At 39.3% G+C, this 26,602-nt stretch overlaps 1 protein-coding gene across 3 annotated transcripts in view; it reads right to left on the bottom strand.

The window, feature by feature from the left end:
• Positions 1–26,602, bottom strand: part of CEP41 (centrosomal protein 41) — a 61,396-nt gene that overhangs the window by 23,603 nt on the left and 11,191 nt on the right. For 2 of the 3 annotated variants that reach the window (XM_049893988.1, XM_049893990.1), the window contains exon 2: positions 23,795–23,858. In XM_049893988.1, coding sequence (XP_049749945.1) covers positions 23,795–23,858 — 64 coding nt within the window. Of the gene's footprint in view, positions 1–22,512; positions 22,591–23,794; positions 23,859–26,602 lie in introns of those variants that run through there. The other variant, XM_049893989.1, reaches the window with a different exon arrangement.

Raw genomic sequence — 26,602 nt, 5'->3', positions numbered from 1 at the left:
TTGTTTAAGCCTTGAAAAGATCTAGTCAAATTCAGCCCCAACTTCAGATAAAAGAAATGCTTACAATTCATGGTCTGGACTGATGTGTTCAAGGACTGTTCCGAGCTTTTAGGTCAGAAGCAGAAAAAGAAAATCCTTGCTCAGAAATTTAAAATACATTTTCAAAGAACAGCTTAATTCCTGTTACTATTAAATCTTTACCACGAATACATCATGGAATAAAATTCCACTGAGGTTTTTTTTTTGTTTTTTTAAAATTCCTCTTAAGACTTATGCTCTCTATATCAGGACCCGAAAGAAGGATTCGCTGCAGTCCTAGATCCAGATCATACCATACCCGAAAGCTCAGACATCGATGAAGGCAGCCCAGGCTGCTCCCAAGGCCCAGTATTCTGACACATCAAGTATATATGAGAAGAGACCCAAATATCACTTAAGAACAGGATTAGAACCAAATATGATCTTTTCTAGGTTCTTCAGACTGGAATTGATCCGAGATGTGACCAGATCTCCAGAGAGGAAACCACAAGTTCTTCCTGAACTGGGGCTTGAACTTGCCTGGTCAGTACAATGGGGGAGGAAGACAGGGCAAAGCTGTATGCTGTTCACCTTCCCACAATCCTATTAAAATATTTCCCATGGTAGCTTTTGGTTATATGTTACTGAGTCTCCCACAGCAGCATGTTATAAAATGCTGCAGTTACTTTCTTTTGGCTAGGTAAGCTTTAGGCAGGAGCCCTGGTGGTACAATGGTTAAGCATTTAACTGCTAATCAAAAAGCTGGGAGTTCAAATCCACCCAGCCGCTCCGAAGGAGAAAAGACCTGGTGATCTCCTCCCATGAAGATTATAGTGTAGGAAACCCCATGGGGCAGTTCTACTCTGTCACATGGGTCACTATGAGTCAGAATTGACTCAATGGTACCTAACAACAACAACAATCAGGAAACAAAAAGGATTACTGACTTGACTTGTTCAATGACAAAACAAGTTAGTAACTAAGCCAAGACTAGTATCCCTAACTTCCCAGAAGGCTTCTCTAGTTGTGCTGTCTTAAAAAAATGACTTAACTGTGAGATAAATATGTAGGGAGTATTACTTCCTTAATAGTAGCAAGTGGGAAACATTTTATGCTCTAAATTCCCTAGAGTTTACTACGAATGGAAAACAAGAGCCAACCTTATTATATAGTCTTTATTATTAAAAAATTGCATTTCCAGCTTACAGCAGTTTCTACTAACAAAGTGTTTAAAATCCATTTCTCTATCTGTTACCAACATTTTCAGAGTATTTACAGAGCATTTTATATTGTACTGGATCCCTGGTGGCACAGTGGTTAAGAGCTATGGCTGCTAACCAAAAAGGTGGCAGTTCGAATCCACCAGCTACTCCTTAGAAACCCTGTGTGGGGCAGTTCTACTCTATCCTGTATGGTTGCTATGAGTTGGAATCGACTTGACGGCAACTGGTTTGGCTTTGGTTTTTATATTGTATCAGCAGACTGTCACAACGACCCTGTGAGGTGGGCTGTGTACTTCTACTGGTTTTTTTTCCACGACAGGAGAGGGCAAAGAAACGGTCTTTGGCAAAGTGATACAAATATTTGGCAAAATTAAAAACGAAATCTAAGAGGGCTATGGATGGAAAGCTCTTTCCATTACAGTCATTCCTTCTATCCAAGCAGGGAGTAAGAAGAAAGTAGGAGATTTCTGCATTGTTTCAGAGAGGTGAGACATGACATGGCTGACTAATCAACACGGAAGTTCCTAAAAGCGATTCTAGAAAGCCTGCAAAGTGGCATTTTGTCCCACTTCATATACTGCTTGCATCTTAATTAAGCAGCTTCTATTACTAGATCTCATTTCATCTGAAGAGTTTTAGACCCCTTTTAAAAAGACTAGAAATGAATCAATTTTATAACTCATTTTATAGTTTTATAATCCGTGGCCAGATCTGAAAAATCTCTGCTATCTCAAAAGAGAATTACAAACGTTATTGAGTATCTGACATATGAAGCTTTTATATATTTGGCCAGACGCCTCTATGAAAACCACAAATTCCTCTCTATGGTGCTCATGATATTGAAGATCGATCTTCAGAGAGGGACCTCATACCACCAAGAAAGTAGTACCAGCAGCAGAGTGTGTCCTTTAGACCTGGGGTGCCTGCACTGAGAAGCTCCTAGACCTGAGGAAGATTGAGGACAAGGACCTTCCTCCAGAGCCGACAGAGAGAGAAGGGCTTCCCCTAGAGCTGGAGCCCTGAATTCAGACTTCTAGACTGTGAGAGAATCAACTTCTGTTTGTTGAAGCCATCCATTTGTGGTATCTCTGTTATAGCAACATTAGGTAACTAAGACATACATCTTCGTTTTATACATAAGCAAGATGTCTAAAAGACTATCAGCAAATTAATTTAAAAAAAATTGAAGTGACACACTAGTGCCAGAAAAATTTTCCCAGATAAGCCTTTGATAAAAAATGTCAGCGGCTCCCTAGTGCTTATGGAATAAATTTTAAACTCCTTGCTCTGGCACTGAAGGCCCGACAATTTACTTACGTCTTCAGTCTTGTCTTAATTACTAAGCTTGACAGATTATTAGTCTTTTCAGCTCTCTAACGTGTCACCTTGTCCACGTATTTGTGACATTTCCCTCCTCCCAACTCCTACAGACCTCCGCTTACCACTCACGAGGCATTCAGAGTGTACTGCCTTATTTGTGTGCCAGTTGTATTATCTACCTCGTTATACTGAAAGCCCAAAACCATTTACACACATACACATATCTTTATCCCTTCCACTGCCCAGCACAGGTTGTTGTTGTGTGCCATTAAGTTGATTCTGACTTATAGCAACCCCATGTGACAGCAGAACTGCCCCACAGGGTTTCCTGAACTGTCATTTTTTTACAGGGACAGATTACCAGTCTTTCCTCCCAGAGAGTGGCTGGTGGGTTTGAACCGTTGACCTTTTGGTTAGCAGCCTGCCGAGCTCTTACTCATTGTGCCACCAGGGCTCCTGTCCAGCATCTCAGGTACTCAAAAATATTTGCTAACTGAAACATACTATGAAGATCTACTATTTGACGAATCCTTATTATGGATTCCTTTGTAATGCAAATCAACACGCCCCAATTTGCTTTGAGCTTTCGTATGCTTGATTTTCTTTAAACTATGCATAGCTTGATTTATACACTACTTGTATGATCCATATTTTTTCAGGACTCAAGTAACCTAGAAATGTATAAGATGGTGTTTAGCTTCCACTTTGTCTACAATTTAAGTTGTAACAAAAGATGTAACAGAAGTTTCACAACTAGTATCAAGGGTGAAAAATGACACATCTACACCCACAGTACCACGCAAAGATAAAGCACAATTGATTAACTGAGTGACTCACTTATTAGAGCTCTTCCATTGTTTCCCTATAATTTAATAACATTATTTGTACTAAACCAGTAAGAAAAACAAGTGGTTTGAGTGGCAGTAATCTAAAGTGAGTAGGATTTATAAGGCACGAACTCAGTTGCTAAGAGACAACTCCATGGCTTTATTTTTCTTCAATATTTCCCTCCTCTGCAGAGAAGTGCTTTTGGCTCAGAAGCAGCAGAGAGCATGAAAAGAAGCACAGTGGCTCTTTGTTAATCTCAATAAGTTATATGTGTATATAATGCTCTCTGGCTCACGAAAGGCTCTCACCTACATTTCTTCATTTCATGTAAGGAACGGAATTAAATACCAAAGAAAAATGAACAGAGTAATTGGTCTGGGATGAGTTTGAGTGCATAACATCAAGGCTATTAACAAATATTCAGGAAAAGTAACGACTAAAGAAGAAAAAAGGAAAGGATCAGTTCATATGGAGATAAGAAGAGGAAGGAAATTAAAATAATAATAATAATAAGGCTAGGAAAGACTGAGTGGAGAAAGCCTAAGGAATTGGGACAGAATTAGAAAGTTGATTGAAATGCAAAAATAATGGCAGCAAGGCAAGACTGTGGGGGGCTAAAAAAGGGAGGGCCTGTGGCTGGGAAAGTGTCCCTAATCAGTCTGCAGGGCCTCAGAGCAGGAGCCCAGAGTGGGTGCTTGGGAAATAGTCAAGACGCCTGCGGTGATGCCCGAGCAAAATGCTGTCAGGGGCTTCATCAGGGCAGAATCCACTCATGGCACAGGCTGGCAAGGCTGGGGAGTGAGGAAAAAACTCTCAGGCACCTAGGGAACAAGAGAGATATTTGAAGCTCAAGATAATTCTAAGATTTCCAGCCATGGCTGTACATCAAAGTTTGACTTTATCAGAAAAGTCAAGCCAGAAGTATAGAAATAAAAAAATAATCTTTACCCAGGAAAAAGATACCAGTCTTTGAGGAACTCAATAGGAGGCGATTTTCATGAAGACAGATGATATCATGACATCACGGGAATTCTTGATTTCTTGTGATTAACTCTGAATTGCTCACTGTTTGGTAAGAAAAGATTAAAGACCCATCTATTCAGCCTAGAAAAGCTCATGCATTCCTGTGCTGTCTCCACTCCTCTGACTGCAGAGCTTAAACGCATACCACAGATGGGAGCGCCTTCCGCTCACTGGGGCGGTAAGGTCACTCTTGTGCTTTCTTAACCAGGACTCCTCAGCCCTTTGCACTTCATGGCACACATATAAATGACAAAACGCTCTGGTTTGGGCTGCCCCAGGCCCTGATGACCACCCAGAGGGCTGAAGGGGTCTGTATCTTGGCACATAACGGGTGGGGCTCCTGCTCACCAAGTGGAAGGTTCTCCCCACACACAATAAGGTAAGTCAGAAAAATGCACAGAAAAACAACAGTAAAAAAAAATCTCTCAATTGACTTTAAAATAATTTTCAAATTTGAAACAACAACAAAAATCAAACACCATAATAGGATTTCTCTCCCATACCGACTTTAAAATACTTTGAATTTTAAGCAATATAGAAAGCCTTGGCCCCTGCAACAGCTATTATAAAACTAGCTAGGGGGACTTCGCTTCCAGGAAGATGCGGTAGATGTATTTGCTCTATTCCTTCAGCTAAGAACAATAAAGAGCCTCAACAACCCACAGGATGGGAAAAAAATATTTGCAAATCATATTTCTGAGAAGCATCTAGTGTCCAGATTATATAAAAGAGCCCTTGTAACTCAACAATAAAAAGACAGCCCAATTAAAAAAAAAAAAAAAAAGGCAAATGATTTGAATACACATTTCCAAGAAGATATACAAATGATGATAAACACATGAAAAGGTACACTCAATCAACATCAGTAGTCATCAGGGACATGCAAATTAAAACCACAATGAGACACCACTTCACACCCACTAAGCTGGCTATAATCAAAAAAATGGACAGTAAATATTGGTAAGGACGTGTAGGAAACACAGCCCGCCTACATTGTTGGTGAGAATGCAAAATGGTGCAGCTGCTTTGGAAAACAGTCTGGCAGGTCCTCAAAAAATTAAACGTAGAGTTACCATGTAATTGTTGTTAGGAGCCATGGAGTATATTCTGACTCATCCTGACCCTACAGGGCAGAGTAGAACTGCCCCATGGAGTTTCCAAGGAGCAGCTGGTAGATTCAACTGCCGTTCTTTTGGTTAGCAGCCCAGCTCTCAACCATTGTGCCCCCAGGTCTCCAGAGTTACCCTATGAACCAGCAGTTCTAATCCTAGGTATATACATAAGAGAATTAAAAGCACATTTCGCACTAAAACTTGCCTACAAATGCCCACAGCCACATTATTCCCAACAGCTAAAGAGCAGAAACAACCCAAATATCCATCAAGTGATGAACCGATAAACAAAATGTAGAGTATCTATATAACAGAATATAACTTGGCAATAAAAAGAAATGAAGTACTGATACATGCTACAACATGGATGAACCTCGAAAAGATTACGCTAAGTCAAAGAACTCAGACACAAAAGGCCACATAGTACATGATTCCATTTATATGAAACATCCCGAACGGGCAAATCCATAGATACAGAAAAGTAGATTAGTGGCTGCCAGGTATTGAGAATGGGTCCGGGTTTTCTTTTCGGGGTGATAAAAATGTTCTCGAATTAGATAGTGGTGGTGGTTGCACAGCCTGTGACTATACTAAAAAACCTCTAAACTGTGTTCTTTAAGAGAGCAAATTTTATGGTATATGAATTATGTTTCAATTCTTAAAAGTAACAGACTAATTAGAAAAAAGACTGCAATAAAACAAAACAAAAACCCTGGACGTTATATATATATAAAACAAACATAACAAGGCTCTGATAGGTGGAGAGAAAAAGACAGACCAGCTAGGAATGACTTGATGGTTGAGCTCCCTGGGTTTTCTTTTGGCCTCACATATCCCAGACGTGGAACTGAAAAAGCCAGCAACCTGGAAACATCAACAGATGCAGACAAAAAGATCCCTAGCAAAAGCCTCTTCTCTCTAGCCAAAGGACCAGGAAAGGGGCAGTTTAGTAAAACAGAAAACTTCTAGATTGTAACCACAATACTCTAGCCAAATACCACAGAAAAATATGTGGCCCTACTCCCAACCACGCCAGCAAAAGCCAAGAGGAGAGCCTAGACTTTTACCCTTACCACTGGGATGAGGTGCCCCAACAGAGGTGGTATCAGAGACGGCCAAGTAGGGAACCAGAACTCTGGCTGGTTGGTGACAAGAGCCCCCCACCTGGTGTCAGCGGAGATTTTTTGTGGGGTCAGAACTCCCACCTCAGCACAGCAGTAAGGAGGAACTCCCAATTTAGGTGTCAACAGAGGCCAAATGGGTATCATGGACTTCTACCTCCATCTGGCAGTAATGAGGTGATGTTCCCCCTTCCCCTGCCAAAGCAGTGTCAGAAGGAACCAGCTAAAGCAGGACATTCAAATAAGATCTAGAGTCTCACAGCATAACACAAAAATTGCCCAGGTTTCAACAAAAAATAATTCGTCATATCAAGAACCAGAAGGATTTCAAACTGAATGAAAAAAGACAATCAACAGATAGCAACACCAAGATGACAGAGATGTTAGAATTATCTGACAAAGATTTTAAAGCAGATATAAAAATGCTTTGCTGAGCAATTACAAATACACTGGAAACAAATTAAAAAAATAGCTTTAGTAAAGAAACAGGAGATATAAAGAGGAACTAAATGGAAATTTTAGAACTGAAAAATATAACTGATATAAAAAGCTCAGCGGATGTATTCAATAACAGAATGGAAGGGACAGAGGAAAGAATCAGGGAACTGGAAGATAAAATAATAGTAATTACCCAATCTGAAAAACAGAGAGAAAAAAAGAGTAGGAAAAAAACAAAACAGCCTCGGAGACCTGTGAGACTGAACAAAAGATCTTTATTTGTGCCACCAAAGTCCCAGAAAGAGAGAAGAAAGAAGTGGGGCTGAAAAAAAGTACTCAAAGAATTAATGGTTGCATACTTCCCAAATTTGGCAAGAGACATAAACCAATAAAGAATGAACTCCAGACAGGCTAAACCCAAAGAGATCCACACCAAGACACATCATAATTACACTTCTGAAAACTACAGACAAAACTAAATGATACCTTACCAAAAAGGGAATAAGGGAAACACAGTTTGAATGATAGTGGATTTATCATCACAAATCATGGAGGCCAGGAGGAAGCAGCACAATATTTTTCAAGTACTGAAAGAAAAGAACTGTCAACTCAGAATCCTATAACCAGAGAAAAATAACCTTCAGGAATGAAGAGAAAACGAGACATTCTCAGATGAAGATAGTTTGTTGCCAGCAGATCTACCCTAAAAGAATGGCTAGAGGAAGTTCTCCAATTAGAAAGGAAATGATAAAAGAAAGAACCCTGGAATGTCAGGAAAGGAGAAAGAATATAGTAGGCAAAAATATGGGCAAATTCAATGTTTTCCTTCTCCTCTTGAGTTTTTAAAATAATGTTTGACAGTTGAAGGAAAAATTATAAAGCTGTCCAGTGTGGTTCTAAGTGATGTGGAGGAAATATTTAAGACAATTATATTATTAATGGAAAAGGGTAAAAGGACATGAAAGGAGGTAAAGTTTCTATACTTCACTCAGACTAATGTAAATGATGACACCAGTAGACTATGATAAGTTATGCATATAAAATGCAATACCTAGGGCAATCACCAGAGACACTATACAGAGAGATACACTAAAAAGCACTATAGATAAATCAAAACGGATTCTAAAAAAGAGTTCATGTAACCCACAGAAAGGCAGGAAAAAGAAAAACAAAAAACAGAAAGAGCAAACAAAACAAAAAATAAAATGATAGACTTAAGACCTAACATATCAATAATGATATTAAATGTAAATAGTCTACACACCAATTGAAAGACAGAGATCAGCACACACACACAAAAAACCAAACCTGTTGCTGTCAAGTCAATTCTGACTCACAGTGACCCTACAGGAAAAAGTAGAACTGCCTCAAAGGGTTTCCAAGGAGCAGCTGGTGGATTTGAACTGTCAATCTTTTGGTTAGCAACTGAGCTCTTTACCACTGTGCCACAGGGGATTAAAAACATGACCCAGCTGAATGCCATCTACAAGAACCTCACTTCAAATATAATAGTATCCCCCATATAACAGTATAGGGAGACTGAAAATAACGATATGGAAAAAAGATATATCATGCAAGCATTAATCAAAGGAAAGCAAGTGTAGCTATATTAACATCAGATAAAATTCTGAGCAAAAAAAATTACCGGAGGCAGAAAGGGACATTATATAATGATAAAAGGATCAATTCACCAAGAGGACATAGCAATCCTAAATGCTTTGTGTCTTAGTCATCTAGTGCTGTTATAACAGAAATGCCACAAGTGGATAGTTTTAACTAAGAGAAATTAATTTTCTCACAGTCTAGTAGGCTAGAAGTTTACATTTAGGGCATCAGCTCCAGGGAAAGGCTTTCTCTCTCTGTCGGCTCTAGAGAAAGGCCCTTCTCGTCAGGACTAGGAGCTTCTCCGTGTAGGAACCCTGGGTCTAAAGGATGCGCTCTGTGCCCAGTGCATCTTTCTTGGTGGTATGAAGTCCTCTCTCTCTGTTTGCTTCCCTTTCCTTTTATCTCTCTTGAGAGATAAAAGGTGGTGCAGGCCACACCCCAGGGAAATTCCCCTTACATTGGATCAGGGACATGACCTGCATAAGGGTGTTATAATCCCACCCTAATCCTCTTTAACATAAAATTACAGTCACAAAATGGAGGACAACCATACAATACTGGGAATCATGGCCTAACCAAGTTGACACATATTTCTGGGGGACACAATTCAATCCATGACACTCTGCTATGCACCAAATTCTATGCACTTACATGCACCAAAGAACAGAGCTGTAAAATATGTGAAGCAGAAACTGACAGAACTAGAAGGAAAAATAGACAAATCCATAATTAGAGTCGGAGATTTCATTTCCCTATCAAGAGCTGATACAAAGACTAGACAGAAAATTTAGCAAGGATTTAGAGGAAATCAACACCACCATCAACCAACAGGATCTCATCAATATTTAAAGAACAGTCTACTCAACAAAAATAGAATATACATTCTTTTCAAATGCTCACGGGACATATATCAAGATAGACCATATTCTGGGCAGTGAAATGAACATCAACAAATTTTTTAAAAACTGAAATCATATAGAGTGTGTTCTTCAACCACAACGGAATCAAACTAAAAACCAATAACGAAAAGATAACAGTAAAATCTGCAAACACCTGTATACTAAACACACTTGTAAATAATTCTTAGGTTAAACAGGAAGTCTCAGGGGAAATAAAAAATGCATTGAACTGAATCGAAATGAAAATACAGCACATCAAAATTTGTGGGACACAGCTAAAGTAGTGCTGAAAAAGAAATTTATAGCACTAACTGCATAAATTAAAAATGAGACAAAGCTTCAAATCAATAATCCAAGCTCCCACTTCAAAAAACTAGAATAAGAAAAGCAAAATAAACCCAAAGCAAGCAGAAGAAAGGAAATAATAAAAATAGGAGCAGAAATCGATAAAATTAAAAAGAGAAAAACAGTAGAGAAAATTGATAAAACCAAAAGCTGGTACCCTGAAAAGATCAATAAAATAGGCAAATCTCTAGCAAAAGAGACAAAAAAAAAAAAGAGAGGATACAAATTACCAATATCACAAATGACGTAGGAGATATCACTACAGACCCTGCAGACATCAGAAGCATTATGAGGGAACATCACTAACAACTCTACACACATAAACTTGACATTTTAAATGCAATGGACCAATGTCTCAAAAAACACTAACTACCGAGAGGCGGAGCCAAGATGGCGGAATAGACAGATGCTTCCCGCGAGCCCTCTTTACAACAAAGACCCGAAAAAACAAGTGAAACGAGTATATTTGTGACAAGCTGGGAGCCCTGAGCTTCAAAGGCAAGCTTAGAAAACGAGCTGAGGGGCAGGGGGAGGAAGAGACCATTCAGGAGCGGAGACGAGTTACTGGACCTGAATCGCGGGGAGCCCTCAGGCACCATTCCCGGAACGGGGGCGGTGGGCTGGTACTAGCGTTCAGCCGCAGTTTCCTCAGGGAGAAGCAGCCAGCCACACAGCCCACTCACACCTCTGGAACCTGAGGAGAATGGCGCTCTGGGCAAAAGCTAAGTACTTGCGTATATTTCAGCGTGCACCCTCACCTGCAAACTGGCTTCAGCAACTGAATTCCCTGGGCCTGAGATAGGCACTGTTGAGCAAGCTAGCTCACTCAAGCAACCCATAGGGGTGTACCAAAACAAAACAAAGCAAGCAGCTACAACACACTAAGCAAGCATAAACTAATACAATAACTTATACGTGGCTTGGAGACAACAGTTGGTATCAAGTCACATAAAGAAACAGACCATGATCACCTCAACAGGCTCTCAAAACAAAGAATCCAGGGATCTTCTAGATGAAAGTGCATTCCTGGAATTAACACATGTGGAATACAAAACTTTAATATACAGAACCCTTCAAGACATCAGGAAGGAAATGAGACAATATGCAAAACGAGCCAAGGAACACACAGATAAAGCAATTGAAGAAATTAGAAAGATTATTCAGGAACATAATGAAAAGTTTAATAAGCTGGAAAAATCTATAGATGGGTAGCAATGAGAAATTCAGAAGATTAACAATAAAATTACAGAAGTAGACAACTCAATAGAAAGTCAGAGGAACAGAATTGAGCAAGTAGAAGCTAGAATTTCTAAACTCGAAGATAAATCACTTGGCACTAATATATTTGAAGGAAAATCAGATAAAAGAATTAAAAAAAATGAAGAAGCCTTAAGAATCATGTGGGACTCTATCAAGAGAAAAAACCTACGAGTGATTGGAGTACCAGAACAGGGATGGGTAACAGAAAATACAAAGAGAGAATTGTTGAAGATTTATTGGCAGAAAACTTCCCTAATATCGTGAAAGATGAAAAGATATCTATCCAAGATGCTCATCGAACTCCACATAAGGTAGATGCTAAAAGAAAGTCACCAAGACATATTATAATCAAAATTGCCAAAACCAATGTTAAAGAGAGAATTATAAGAGCAGCGAGGGATAAATGAAAAGTCACCTACAAAGGGGAGCCAATAAGAATAAGCTCAGACTACTCGGCAGAAACCATGGAGGCAAGAAGGCAATGGGATGATATATTTAAAAAATTGAAGGAAAAAAATTGCCTTCCAGGAATCATATATCCAGCAAAACTGTCTCTTAGATATGAAGGTGAAATTAAGACATTTCCAGATAAACACAAGTTTAGGGAATTCGTAAAAACTAAACCAAAACTACAAGAAGTACTAAAGGGAGTTCTTTGGTTAGAAAATCAGTAATATCAGGTATCAACCCAAGACTAGAACACTGGGCAGAGCAACCAGAACTCAACCCAGACAGGGAAATCCAAAAAAAAAAAAAAAAGCAAGATTATTTTTTAAAAAAAAGCTCAAAACAGGCTAATAGCAATGTTATTATATAAAAGAAGACAACGTTAGAATAATGAAGAGGAACTAAGAAATGTAATCATACTCCTTCCATATGGAGAGGAAGATACAGCGATACAAAGGAATAAAAGTTAGGTTTAAATTTAGAAAAATAGGGGTAGATAATAAGGTAACCACAAAGGAGATAAACTATCCTACTCATCAAAATAAAATACAAGACAAAAATAGAGACTCAGCAGAAACAAAATGAACAACAAATATGAGGAAAGGACAATATATAAAGCAAAGCTACTCAGCACTTAAAATTAAGTGGGAAAAAGAAACTGTCAAAAACACACAAAACAAGACAACAAAATGATAGCACTAAATTCATACCTATCCATAATTACCCTGAATGTAAATGGACTAAATGAGCCAATAAAGAGAGAGTGGCAGAATGGATTAAAAAACAAGATCCATCTATATGCTGCCTACAAGAGACACACCTGAGACTTGGAGACAAAAACAAACTAAAACTCAAAGGATGGAAAAAAATATATCAAACAAACAACAATCAAAAAAGAGCAGGAGTGGCAATATTAATTTCTGACAAAATAGACTTTAAAGTTAAATCCATGGGAAAGGATAAGGAAGGACACTATATAATGATTAAAGAGACAATACATCGAGACGATATAACCATATTAAAAATTTATGCACCCAATGACAGGGCTGCAAGATACATAAAACAAACTCTATCAGCACTGAAAAGGGAGCTAGACGAGTGCCACACTAATAGTAGGAGACTTCAACACACCACTTTCGGTGAAGGACAGGACATCCAGAAAGAAGCTCAATAAAGACATGGAAGATGTAAATGCCAAAATTAACCAACTTGACCTCATACACATATATAGAACATTCCACCCAAAAGCAACCAAGTATACTTTCTTTTCTAGTGCACATGGAACATTCTCTAGAATACACCACGTATTAGGTCATCAAGCAAGCCTTAGCAGAATCCAAAACACTGAAATATTACAAAGCATCTTCTCTGACCATAAGGCCATAAAAGTGGAAATCAGTAACAGGAAAAGCAGGGAAAAGACATCAAACACTTGGAAACTGAACAATACCCTGCTCAAAAAAGACTGGATTATAGAAGACATTAAAGATGGAAAAAGAAATTCAGAGAATCCAATGAGAATGAAAACACTTCCTATCAGAACCTTTGGGGCAGAGCAACAGGGGTGCTCAGAACCCAATTTATATCAATAAATGCATACATACAAAAAGAAGAAAGGGCCAAAAATCAAAGAATTATCCCTACAACTTGAACAAATAGAAAGAGAGCAACAAAAGAAACCCACAGGCACCAGAAGAAAACAAATAAAAATTAGAGCTGAACTAAATGAAATAGAAAACAGAAAAACAATTGAAAGAATTAACAAGACCAAAAGCTGGTTTTTGGAAAAACTCAACAAAATTCATAAACCACTGGCCAAACTGACAAAAGAAAAAGAGGAGAGGAAGCAAATAACCCAAATAAGAAATGAGAGGGGCGATATTACAACAGGCCCAACTGAAATTAAAAGAAACATATCAGATTACTATGAAAAATTGTACTCTAACAAATTAGAAAACCTAGAAGAAATGGATGAATTCCTAGAAACACACTACCTACCTAAACTAACACAAACAGAGGGAGAACAACTAAACAGACCCATAACAAAAGAAGAGATTGAAAAGGTAATCAAAAAACTCCCAACAAAAAATAGCCCTGGTCTGGAAGGCTTCACTGCAGAGTTCTACCAAACTTTCAAAGAAGAGTTAACACCACTACTACTAAAGGTATTTCAGAGCATAGAAAAGGACGGAATACTACCAAACTCATTCTATGAAGCCACCATATCCCTGATACCAAAACCAGGTAAAGACACCACAAGAAAAGAAAATTATAAACCTATATCCTTCATGAACGTTGAAGCAAAAATCCTCAACAAAATTCTAGCCAATAGAATTCAACAACATATCAAAAAAATAATTCACCATGACCAAGTGGGATTCATACCAGGGATGCAGGGATGGTTCAACATTAGAAAAACAATTAATGTAATCCACCACATAAATAAAACAAAAGATAAGAATCGTATGATTTTATCAATTGATGCAAAAGGCATTTGACAAAGTTCAACACCCACTCATGATAAAAACTCTCAGCGAAAAAGGAACACAAGGGAAATTCCTCAACATAATAAAGGGCATTTATACAAAGCCAATAGCCAATATCACCGTAAATGGAGAGAGCCTGAAAGCATTCCCATTGAGACTGGGAACCAGACAAGGATGCCCTTTATCACCGCTCTTATTCAACATTGTGCTGGAAGTCCCAGCCAGAGCAATTAGGCTAGATAAGGAAATAAAGGGCATCCAGACTGGCAAGGAAGTAAAAGTATCCCTGTTTGCAGATGACACGATCTTATACACAGAAAACCCTATGGAATCCTCCAAAAAACTACTGAAACTAATAGAAGAGTTCAGCAGAGTATCAGGACACAAGATAAACATACAAAAATCAGTTGAAAGGAGAAACTGGAAGAGCTGACTCATTAGGGGGAGAGAAAGTGGGAGTATGGAGTAAGGTGTATATAAACTTATATGTGACAGACTGACTTGATTTGTAAACGTTCACTTGAAGCTCAATAAAAATTAAAAAAAAAAAAAAAAATCAGTTGGATTCCTCTACACCAACAAAAAGAACATCGAAGAGGAAATCACCAAATCAATGCCATTTACAGTAGCCCCCAGGAAGAAGATAAAATACTTAGGAATAAATCTTACCAAAGATGTAAAAGACTTATACAGAGAAAACTACACTGCACTTCTGCAAGAAACCAAAAGACACTTACATAAGTGGAAAAACATACCTTGCTCATGGATAGGAAGACTTAACATTACAAAAATGTCTATTCTACCAAAAGCGATCTATACATTTAATGCAATTCCGATCCAAATCCGAAGGACATTCTTTAATGAGATGGAGAAACAAATCACCAACTTCATATGGAAGGGAAAGAGGCCCCGGATAAATAAGGCATTACTGAAAAAGAAGAACAAAGTGGGAGGCCTTACTTCACCTGATTTTAGAACCCATTATACCACCACAGTAGTCAAAACAGCCTGGTACTGGTAGAACAACAGATACATAGACCAATGGAACAGAATTGAGAATCCAGACATAAATCCATCCACATATGAGCAGCTGATATTTGACAAAGGCCCCAAAACAGTTAAGTGGGGAAAAGACAGTCTTTTTAACAAATGGTGCTGGCATAACTGGATATACATCTGCAAAAAAATGACACAAGACCCATACCTCACTCCATGCACAAAAACGAGCTCAAAATGGATCAAAGACCTAAATATAAAATCTAAAACGATGAAGATCATGGAAGAAAAAATAGGGACAACGTTAGGAGCCCTAATACATGGCATAAACAGCATACAAAACGTTATTAAGAATGCAGAAGAGAAATTAGATAACTGGGAGCTCCTAAAAATCAAACACTTATGCTCATCCAAAGACTTCACCAAAAGAGTAAAAAGACTACCTACAGACTGGGAAAAAGTTTTTAGCTATGACATTTCCGATCAGCGCCTGATCTCTAAAATCTACATGATACTGCAAAAACTAAACTGCAAAAAGACTAATAACCCAATTAAAAAATGGGCAAAAGATATGAATAGACATTTCACTAAAGAAGACATTCAGGTAGCTAACATATATATGAGGAAATATTCACGTTCATTAGCCATTAGAGAAATGCAGATCAAAACTACAATGAGATTTCATCTCACTCCAACAAGACTGGCATTAATGCAAAAAACACAAAATAATAAATGTTGGAGAGGCTGTGGGAGAGACTGGAACACTTATACACTGCTGGTGGGCATGTCCAATGGTACTACCACTTTGGAAGTCGATTTGGCGCTTCCTTAAAAAGCTAGAAATAGAACTACCATACGATCCAGCAATCCCACTCCTTGGAATATATCCTAGAGAAATAAGAGCCTTTACATGAACAGATACATGCACACCCATGTTTATTGCAGCACTGTTTACAATAGCAAAAAGATGGACGCAACCAAGGTGCCCATCAACGGATGAATGGGTAAATAAATTATGGTGTATTACACAATGGAATACTATGCATTGATAAAGAACAGTGAGGAATCTGTGAAACATTTCATAACTTGGAGGAACCTGGAAGGCATTATGCTCAGTGAAATTAGTCAGTTGCAAAAGGACAAATATTGTATAAGACCACTATTATAAGAACTTGAGAAACAGTTTAAACTGAGAAGAAAACATTCTTTTGTGGTTACGAGAGGGGGGAGGGTGGGAGGGTGGGAGAGGGGTATTCACTAATTAGTTGGTAGATAAGAACTACTTAAGGTGAAGGGAAAGACGGCACACAATACAGGGGAGGTCAGCACAATTGGACTCAACCAGAAGCAAAGAAGTTTCCTGAATAAACTGAATGCTTTGAAGGCCAGTGTAGCAGGGGCAGGGGCTTGGGGACCATGATTTCAGGGGACATCTAAGTCAATTGGCATAATAAAATCTATTAAGAAAACATTCTGCATCCCACTTTGAAGAGTGGCGTCTGGGGTCTTAAACGCTAGCAAGCAGCCATCTGAGGCGCATTAATTGGTCTCAACCTACCTGGATCAAAGCAGAATGAAGAACACCAAGGACGCAAGGTAATTACGAGCCCAAGAGACAGAAAGGGGTACATGAAACAGAGACTACATCATCCTGAGACCAGAAGAACTAGATGGTGCCCGGCTACAACCGATGACTGCCCTGACAGGGAACACAACAGCGAACCCCTGAGGGAGCAGGACAGCAGTGGGATGCAGACCCCAAATTCTCACAAAAAGACCAGACTGAATGGTCTGACTGAGACTGGAAGGACCCTGGTGGTCATGGCTCCCAGACCTTTTGTTGGCCCAGGACAGAAACCATTCCCAAAGCCAACTCTTCAGACATGGATTGGAGTGGACAATGGGTTGGAGAGGGACGCTGGTGAGGAGTGAGCTTCTTGGATCAGGTGGACGCTTGAGACTATGTTGGCATCTCCTGTCTGGAGGGGAGATGAGAGGGTAGAGGGGGTTAGAAGCTGGTGAAATGGACACGAAAAGAGAGAGTGGAGGGAGAGAGCGGGCTCTCTCATTGGGGGAGAGTAACTGGGAGTATGTAGCAAGGTGTATATAAATTTTTATGTTAGAGACTGACTTGTAAACTTTCACTTAAAGCACAAGTATAAAAAAAAAAAAAAAAACAACTACCACAACACACCCAGTATGAAACAGATAATTTGAACAGCCCTGTTGTGGTTGTTGTTGTTAGGCACCATCAAGTCAGTTCCGACTCATGGCGACCCTATGAACAACAGAATGAAACACTGCCCAGTCCTGTGCCATCCTCAAAATCGTTGTTAAGGTTGACCCCATTATTGCAGCCACTGTCTGCCACTGTCTCTTTCAGTGACCCTCTACAAAGCATGATGTCCTTCTCCAGAAACTAATCCCTCCTGAAAACATGTCCAACGTATGTGAGACAAAGTCTTGCCATCCTTGCTTCTAAGGAACATTCTGATTGTACTTCTGAGACAGATTTGTTTGTTCTTTTGGCAATCCGTGTTGTTGTTAGGTGCCGTCGAGTCGGTTCTGACTCACAGCAACCCTATGCACGACAGAACGAAACACTGCCCAGTCCTGCACCATCCTCACGATCATTGTTATGCTTGAGCTCATTGTTGCAGCCACTGTGTCAATCCACCTTGTTGAGGGTCTTCCTCTTTTTCACTGACCCTGTACTTTCCCAAGCATGATGTCCCTCTACAGGGACTGATCTCTCCTGATAACATGTCCAAAGTATGTAAGATGCAGTCTCACCATCCTTGCTTCTAAGGAGCATTCTGGTTGTACTTCTTCCAAGACAGATTTGTTCATTCTTTTAGTAGTCCATGGTATAATGCAAAGGCGTCAGTTCTTCTTGGGTCTTCCTTATTCATTGTCCAGCTTTCACATGCATATGAGGTGACTGAAAATACCATGGCTTGAGTCAGGGGCACCTTAGTTTTCAAGGTAACAACTTTATTTTTCAACACTTTAAAGAGGCCCTTTGCAGCAGATTTGCCCAGTGCAATGCGTACTTTGATTTCTTGACTGCTGCTTCCGTGGGTGTTGATTGTGGATCCAAGTAAAATGAAATCCTTGACAACTTCAATCTATTCTCCGTTTATCATGATGTTGCTCATTGGTCCAGTTGTGAGGATTTTTGTTTTCTTTATGTTGAGGTGCAATCCATACTGAAGGCTGTGGTCTTTGATCTTCATTAGTAAGTGCTTCAAGTCCTTTTCACTTTCAGCCATCAAGCCTGTCTCATCTGCATACATAATGCAAGTTGTTATTGAGTTTTCCTCCAATCCTGATGCCCTGTTCTTCTTCATACAGTCCAGCTTCTTGTATTATTTGCTCAACATACAGATTGAATAGGTATGGTGAAAGGATACAACCCTGACGCACACCTTTTATGACTTTAAACCACTCAGTATGCCCTTGTTCTGTCCGAACAATTGCCTCTTCATCTATGTAAAGGTTCCTCATGAGCACAATTAAGTGTTCTGGAATTCCCATTCTTTGCAATGTTATCCATAATTTATTATGATCCACATAGACGAATGCCTTTGCATAGTCAATGAAACACAGGTAAACATCTTTCTGGTATTCTCTGCTTTCAGCCAGGATCCATCTGACATCAGCAATGACATCCCTGGTTCCACATCCTCTTCTGAAACCAGCCTGAATTTCTGGCAGTTCCCTGTCGATATACTGCTGCAGCCGTTTTTGAATGATCTTCAGCAAAATTTTGCTTGTGTGTGATACTAATGATACTGTTCTATAATTTCGGCATTCGGTTAGATGACCTTTCTTTCAAATAGGCATAAATATGGATCTTTTCCAACTGGTTGGCCAGGTAGCTGTCTTCCAAATTTCTTGGTATAGCCGTATAACTATTAAAAAATTGAATTCAAAATTAAAAACTTTCAAAAAAGAAATTCCGGGCCCAGATGGCTTCACTGAAGAATTCTACCAAACATTTAAAAAAGAATTAACAAGTCTAATCTCTTCCAGAAAACAGAAGGCGAAGAAATACTTCCCAACCCATTATACAACGCAAATATTACCCTGATACTAAAGATAGTGCCAAAAAACAAATCTATAGACCAATATTCCTCATGAATACAGGCACAAAAATCTTTAACAAACTATTTGAAAGTAGAATTCCGCTATATATATACATATATACATATGTGTAAATGTTATAAAGAGAGTTATATACCAAAACCAAACCTGTTGCTGTTGAGTCTATTCCAACTCATAATGACCCTACAGGACACAGCAGAACTGCCCCATAGATTTCCAAATGGCATTTGGTGGATTCAAACCACAACCACTGCACCACCAGGGCTCCAAGAGGAGTTTATTCCAAGGATGTAAACTGGTATGATATTTAAAGATCAATTAATGCAATCTGCCATATTAACAGGCTAAAGAAAAAAAATCACACGAGTATATTAATTGATTTAGAAAAAGCATTTGATAAAATTCAACAGTCATTCATAACAGAAGTGCCCAGGAAAAAAAAGGAATAGAGGGAACCTTCCTCAACCTGACAATAAGTATCTATAAAAAACAACCCTACAGCTAACATTATACTCAATGGTGAAAGACTGAAGCTTTCCCCCTGAGATCAGGAACAAGACAAGGATGCCTGCTCTCACCACTCTTATTCAGCACAGTCTGGAAGTTCTAACCAGTGCAATAAGCAAAAGGGAAATAAAAGGCATACAGATTGGAAAGAAAAATTTAAACTATTCCTATTTGTGGATGACATGATTAGCTACATAGAAAATTCCAAGAAATTCACAAAAAACGGTCCTACCTCATACGTGAGTTTCAAGGTCATCGAGTACAAGATAAACATACAAAAATAAACTGCTTTTTGTAATACATAGCAGATAATACATATAATACTTTCCATTATACCATGGACTACTAAATTTCTATATACTAGCAATGAACATTTGGACACTGAAGTGAAAAATACAACACCATTTATAATGGCTAAAAAAATCAAATACTTAGGTATAAATCTAACAAAACACGTATAGGACTTGTATGCCTAAAATGACACAAATAAATGGAGAGAAGTGCTGTGCTCATGAACTGGACGATTCAACATGGTAAAGATGTCCATTTTCCCCAAGCAGATATACATCCAGGTTTAACGCAACTCCTGTAAACCTGAGCGATATTTTTTTGTAAATGTAAACAAGGCTATTCTAAAATTTATACAGGCAGGAAGGCAAAGGAATTAGAAGAGCTAGAACAATTCTGAAAAAGAAAAATAAAGTGGGCAGAGTCAGTCTACCTGATTTCAAGTACCCAATTTACTACACAGCTACAGTAAGCAAGACTGGTATTGGAGGAGGGATAGACATGCAGATCAATGGAACAGAATAGAGAACCCAGAAACAGACCCACACAAACATGTCCGACTTATTTTTGACAAAGGTGCACAAGTGGTTCAGTGGAGGAAAGACAACCCTTTTAACAAATGATGCTCGAACGATCAGACATCCATAGGCAAAAAAATCAATCTGACCTAAGTCTCAAACCTTATACAGAAATTACCTCAAAACGTATCATGAATTTCAATGTAAAAAGCAAAACTACAAAAGGTCTAGAAAAAAGCATGATAGACAATCTTAGGGATGTAGAGCTAGGCAAAGAGTTCTTAGACTTGACAACAAAACCATTATCTATAGAGGAAAAACTGATAAATTGGACTTCATCAAAACTAAAAACTTTTGCTCTTCAAAAGACCCTGTAAAGAGAGTGGAAAGACAAGCTACAGACTGGGATAAAATATTTGCAAACCACATAACTGAGAAAAGGACTAGCATCTGGAATAAAGAACTCTCAACTCAACAGTAAAAAGGCACACAATCCTGTTTGAACATAGGCAACAGACATGAACAGATACTTTACTGAAGAAGATACGCAGATGGCAAATAAGCACATGAAAGGATGTTCCAACACCATTAGCCACTATGGAAATGCAAATTAAAACTACAATGATATACTACTACACACTTATAAGAATGATTAAAATAAAAAACGGTGACAACATCAAATGCTGGCGAGGGAGTGCATACATTGCTGGTAGGAATATAAGATGGTACAGCAACTCTGGAAAACTATTTGGAGCAGCTTCTTTCAAAAACTACCATGCAACTACCGTATGTCCCAACAATTGTACTCTTGGGCAATTATTCCCGATAAACGAAGACTTACGTTTGCACAAAAATCTGTACATGAATGTGTACAGCACTTGTGTTTGTGATAGCTCAAAACTAGAAATAACCTCGATGTCCCAGCAGGTAAATGGTTAAACCGTGGTACATCCATACCATAGAATACTACTCAGCAATGAAAAGGAACAAACTACTGATAGATGCAACAACCTGGATGAATCTCCGGAGAATTATGCTAGTGGAAAAAAAGCCAATAGAAAAGGATTCCATTTATATAGCATTTGTGATATAACAAATTATAGAAATGGAGAACAGATTAGTGGCTACAAGGGGCGAAAGCGGGGTTAGGCTGGGAAGTGAGGGGGCTATAAAGGGCAACATAGGGATCCTTGTGGTGATAGAAATGTTCTGCATCTTGACAGTAGTGACCAATGTCAATATCCTGGTTGTGACACTGCACTACAGTTTTGTAAGATGTTACAGTTGTAGGCTGGGTGAGAGATACACGGAATCTATTATTTCTTCCAATTGCATATGAATCTACAATTACCTTAAAATAAAAAGTTTAGTTAACAGCAAAAAAAAAATTAGTTTAAAAATCCCAGGCTATAAGAGGATATAGGTATTTGCTATGTATTACAAAAAGCAGATGTAAGTATCTTAACTTCACAAAAACTGAAATTAACTTCAGTTAATTTTGGGTACAAACTAAGGAACTAAAAAGAAGGTGGTTTCCACTCACAAATCCCAGTTCAATTTCCTAGAGGGAAGAAAAAAGAAACAAACCTATGAAGGTATAGACAAAACTGTACATGGGAAATAAACCTCGGTTCTTAAAATATTTGACTTTAAGAAGGTATAAAGGTTCCAAAAGAAATTCATTTCTCCCCACCTGCTGCTGTGGAGTTGACACTGACTCGTGGCAACTCCAGGTGTGTCACAGTAGAACTGTGCTCCACAGGGTTTTCAATGGCTGATTTTTTGGATGTAGATTGCTAGGCCTTTCTCCCTAGGTGCCTCTGGGTGGACTTGAACCAACAACACTTTGGTTAGCAATCAAGTGCATAAACCATTTGTGCCACACTGGGACTCCCATTCCTCTCTAATAGTCTTTAAAGGGATAGCTAGGATCCTCAGAGAAAATATGGCATTTTTAATCCAGGTGCTTACCTCACAGGAGAGCTTATTCTGGAAAGGTGGGTCACAGTTGCAATTCAACGGGGGACAGGTAGAGATGAAGAACTGAAGGTACCGGTGGTAGAAGAAACAGGCTAGGGGGAAAGACAGGGCAGTGTGGCCTGAGACAGACAGTACACTGGACTCAGCACCAGACCACCAGCACTAACGCCCTCGCCCTGCACACAAGTCCTACTTCTAGCTCCTTTGTTGGACTTCAAGTAAATCACATCATTTCTGTGCCGCAATTTCCTCCTCCTCTAAAGCAGAGAGAATATTTTTCACCTACCCATCCGACAGGATGTTTGTGAGGATAAGTGTCTGCACAGCAGGGAAACGTTTGAAAGAAAGGGACCCAGAAGCAGTATCTGCAGATGTGACTCATTTCAAGTGTTTTAAGCCCATTTTATGTGAGGAAATACGTATAATGGAAGATAATGATTCTGAAGGAGACTGGAGAAAACAAAAGACAAAATGAATGAGATTTCAAGAGTCAACACCCCAGTTTTTACTTTCTCAGTTGTCTCATAATGAGGCTACTGAGGGAAAATTCTGTATGGCTAAAGGTTACAGTCCTGCACTCCACTTGAAAAGAACTAAACAAATAAACAGCCAAGACCTCACAAGGCATCATCCACTAGGACCTGGGGAGCTGTCTTTATTACAAGACACTGAAAAATGTTAAGAACATGGAAATAAACAGTAGCGCACTCTTAAATGTCATGGATTGCAGCGCAGATTTAATTTTGTCTGGCATTTGGCTTATGTGTGCCTGCCTGCACTTGAATCAAAGCTCTCTGATTGCAAGAATCACGATTCACATTCATCTTTATACCTGCCATCATCCATAACACTGCACATAGTCGACACTCCGTAAATACCAAATTGAACTAATGTGCGTATGTATCATCTATTCCTGCCAGCTGAAAGAAATATACTGAATGTGTTCCAAAATAGAGGTGGACCTCCTAATATTTATACAGCCGCAGCCGTATAACTTACTGAACAATGTTTCCAATTAAATGTCTTAATTTATATTATTTCTTACCCTTCATCTCCCATCATCTTTGTGGTAAGGAATAATAAGCTAAATTATGTGAATGCAATTTTTTACAAGCTTTCAAAGAAAAGTCCTGAGACCTGAAGGGTATCAGCAAGATACTGAGACACTTTTAGCTGTGACTTATACCAGGTATAATGGGCTACCTTCTGTCAATAATGAGCTCTCAGACTTAAAAAAAAAAAAAAAAGTTCTTTTTTTCTAATCTTTACTCACCAGTGTCCAGTCTTGACTTGACATGTTGATACTTGGGGTTTTGTGGTATCCTTTTTGTCAGATACTAAAAAATAAGAAGATTCACAATGAATTGGGAATGAATTGTATCATATTATTGCAAATACCTGGTTCCTCAGAAGAGAACATCAAACATACAAAAACTGTATCACTTGCCCTTCAAAACATAATTAACCATAGCATGCTCTCTTGGAAGAATTGAAAGATAAATAATTTACACATTAAAAACCTTTTAAAATGACCCACAAAGCATAAAAACAATATAAAGAATTTCAAAGTCTTTTAAAATGTTTGTTGGCCAGTTGTGGATTTCGATAACCAGGAAGAATTTTTAAAAACTGGGGGCGCCTACAGAGAATTATCAACTTTTAATTTTACCAGGTAAAGGCATAAAAAACAAAAACAGAAACAAAATCTCACCACTATCATCTACTATTTTCGTACTAAAAAGTAAGAAAGAAAAATAAATTCCAGAATAAAAAGGCCAGTCCTTTGCATTGAATACACTGCATGCTGTAAAGACTCGGGACATCTTCTCTATTCTTCTCATGGATGTTTAGCCTTGGTCTTCAGATGTATGCTTGGCACCACCGCACTAGTTTATCCTTAGAGGGGGTTGGGAAGCCTTTCTCCATCTATCAATAACCCACTGTCTGTAAGAAAAAGTAACTGTAGCTCCAATTCCAACTCTTTCCCTGGAAGAAGATGAAGACTCTTAAGTGAGAGAAGGAAAATATTCGAAGATTGAAAAGGGGTGCTTTAGGCTTTAGGACAGAGAGAGACAGTATAATGGCAAAAGAAAACAAAAAAGCAAACAAAAAACCAGGGGGCAACATGTGCCTGGTAAATTGAGTCAAATAAAGCTAATACCAGACTTAAGTCTTAGGTTAAGGGACTTCTTTTTTTTCGCACTCTGTCTTTTTATCATTTCTATACTCTTATTCCCTGTTTTTACTTTTGTTTTGTTTTTCCTACTAGTTTCCTAGCAAAGCTCCTTTTGAAAAATTCCAGGCTTGTCTCTGCTGACCCAAGGGGATTTGTCCATACCTAAGCCAAAATAGCTGAGACGTGAGGGTGTCGCTGGAGACCAGGTGTGGTGGCAGCAGGACAAGGAGGGGAGCCAGTGTGGACGGCTGCATTCACAGCGCCTTCCCGCCCCCGATTTTCCCTCACACGGACTAATGAGAAATCCATACGCTGCCCGAGAAAAATGCCTTGTTTCTTCCCCACGTTCCCATTTCTAGTACCCACCACCATGTAAAACAATGTGTGATCTGCTGCAACCGGTAAGCCATAGGTTTTATGAACGGCCATACTTTTTTCTTTAAAACTCTTGCTTTGGGGGGACTGTTCTTGACCTACTGACCAACTGGCTTTGTTTCAATTACATAAACAGGATGGAATGGTGGAAAGTGAAAGAGCTGGGAAAAGAAGCTGTTTCAAGGAGAATTATTCATTCATTCCACAAAGACTTATTGAGCACCAGGCACCCATTCAGCGGACATTTCCAAAGTGCCTACTAGGAGCCAGACACACAGCTGGGGACATAGTGGGACAAAACCCAGGCTGTGCCACCCAGTCCTCACTGACTGCTGGGAAGAAAGACAAGGGAATAAACAGATGCTGCACTGCACGATGAACAAGGAGAGGGAAGTGGGGTGTGCAGCCGGAGCATGTAAGACTGGCACCTGGTGTTGGCTCATGGCGACCCCATGCACAACGGAACAAAACGCTGCCCGGTCCTGCGCCATCCCCACAATTGGCTAGGCTTGGACCATTGGTACCTAATCCATACCGAAAGAGTTAAGGACTGTTTCCTGAGGGGTTACTCTGAGCTGAATTCTGAGGGGTGAGGAAGTTGGTCAAGTGAAAAGAGTGTGGGTGGAAGCTACGGGGCTCCTGGCAGAGGGGAAGGTATGGGCAAAGCCTGGAGACTAGGAGAGCATGGGCAGTTTCAAGAGACCAGAAAGAAACTGTAAGCCTGGAGCAGAAGGCGCAACATGGGGCCAAGGGAGTGAAGACGATGCTGAAGAGGTGGGCAGGGGTAGATCACAAACGGCCTTGTATCCACACTAAGAAAGTTGGATTTTATCCTATCAATCAATGATTCTCAAATAGGGGTGATTTTATCCCTTCCTTGCTCCCAGGGGACATTTGGCAATGTCTGGAGACATTTTTGGCTGTCACAACTAGACCGTTTTTGGCTGTCACAACTACAAGCATTTAGTGGATAGGGGCCAGGGATGCTGCTAAACATCCTAAAATGATAGGCCCCTCGTACCCCAACAAAGAATTAGCTGGTCTAGAATGTCAATAGTGCTGAAGTTGAGAAACCCTGCAACAGACAATGAGGAGTCAATGAAGAAGGCTTAAGGCGGAACGACAGGTTATTTCCATTTTAGACGGACCACTCTGGCAGCAATATGGAGAACTAATAGGATTGTATTGGAGCCCTGGTGGTGCCGTGGTTAAGTGCTCAGCTGCTAACCAAAAGGTCAGCGGTTTGTACCCACCACCCATGGGAGAAAGATGTGGTAGTTTGCTTCTGTAAAGACTACAGCCTTGGAAACCCAATGAGGCAGTTCTACTTTATCCTATAGGGTTGCTATGAGTTGGAATCAACTTGATGAAAACTGTTTTTTGTTTTTAAATAGGATTGCACTCAAGAATGGAAGCAGGAATATCAGTTAGGAGGCTATTGTGGTTAAGGTGATTTATGGTACTAAAGAAGTGGCACAGAGAGGAAGAGAACGAGGCAATTTCAAGAAATCTTTTAAGCCGTAAAGTCAG

Source organism: Elephas maximus, chromosome 8 (genome assembly GCF_024166365.1).
Source record: "Elephas maximus indicus isolate mEleMax1 chromosome 8, mEleMax1 primary haplotype, whole genome shotgun sequence".
Taxonomy (NCBI): Eukaryota; Metazoa; Chordata; class Mammalia; order Proboscidea; family Elephantidae; genus Elephas; species Elephas maximus.
This window is presented reverse-complemented; position numbering and strand designations above follow the sequence as displayed.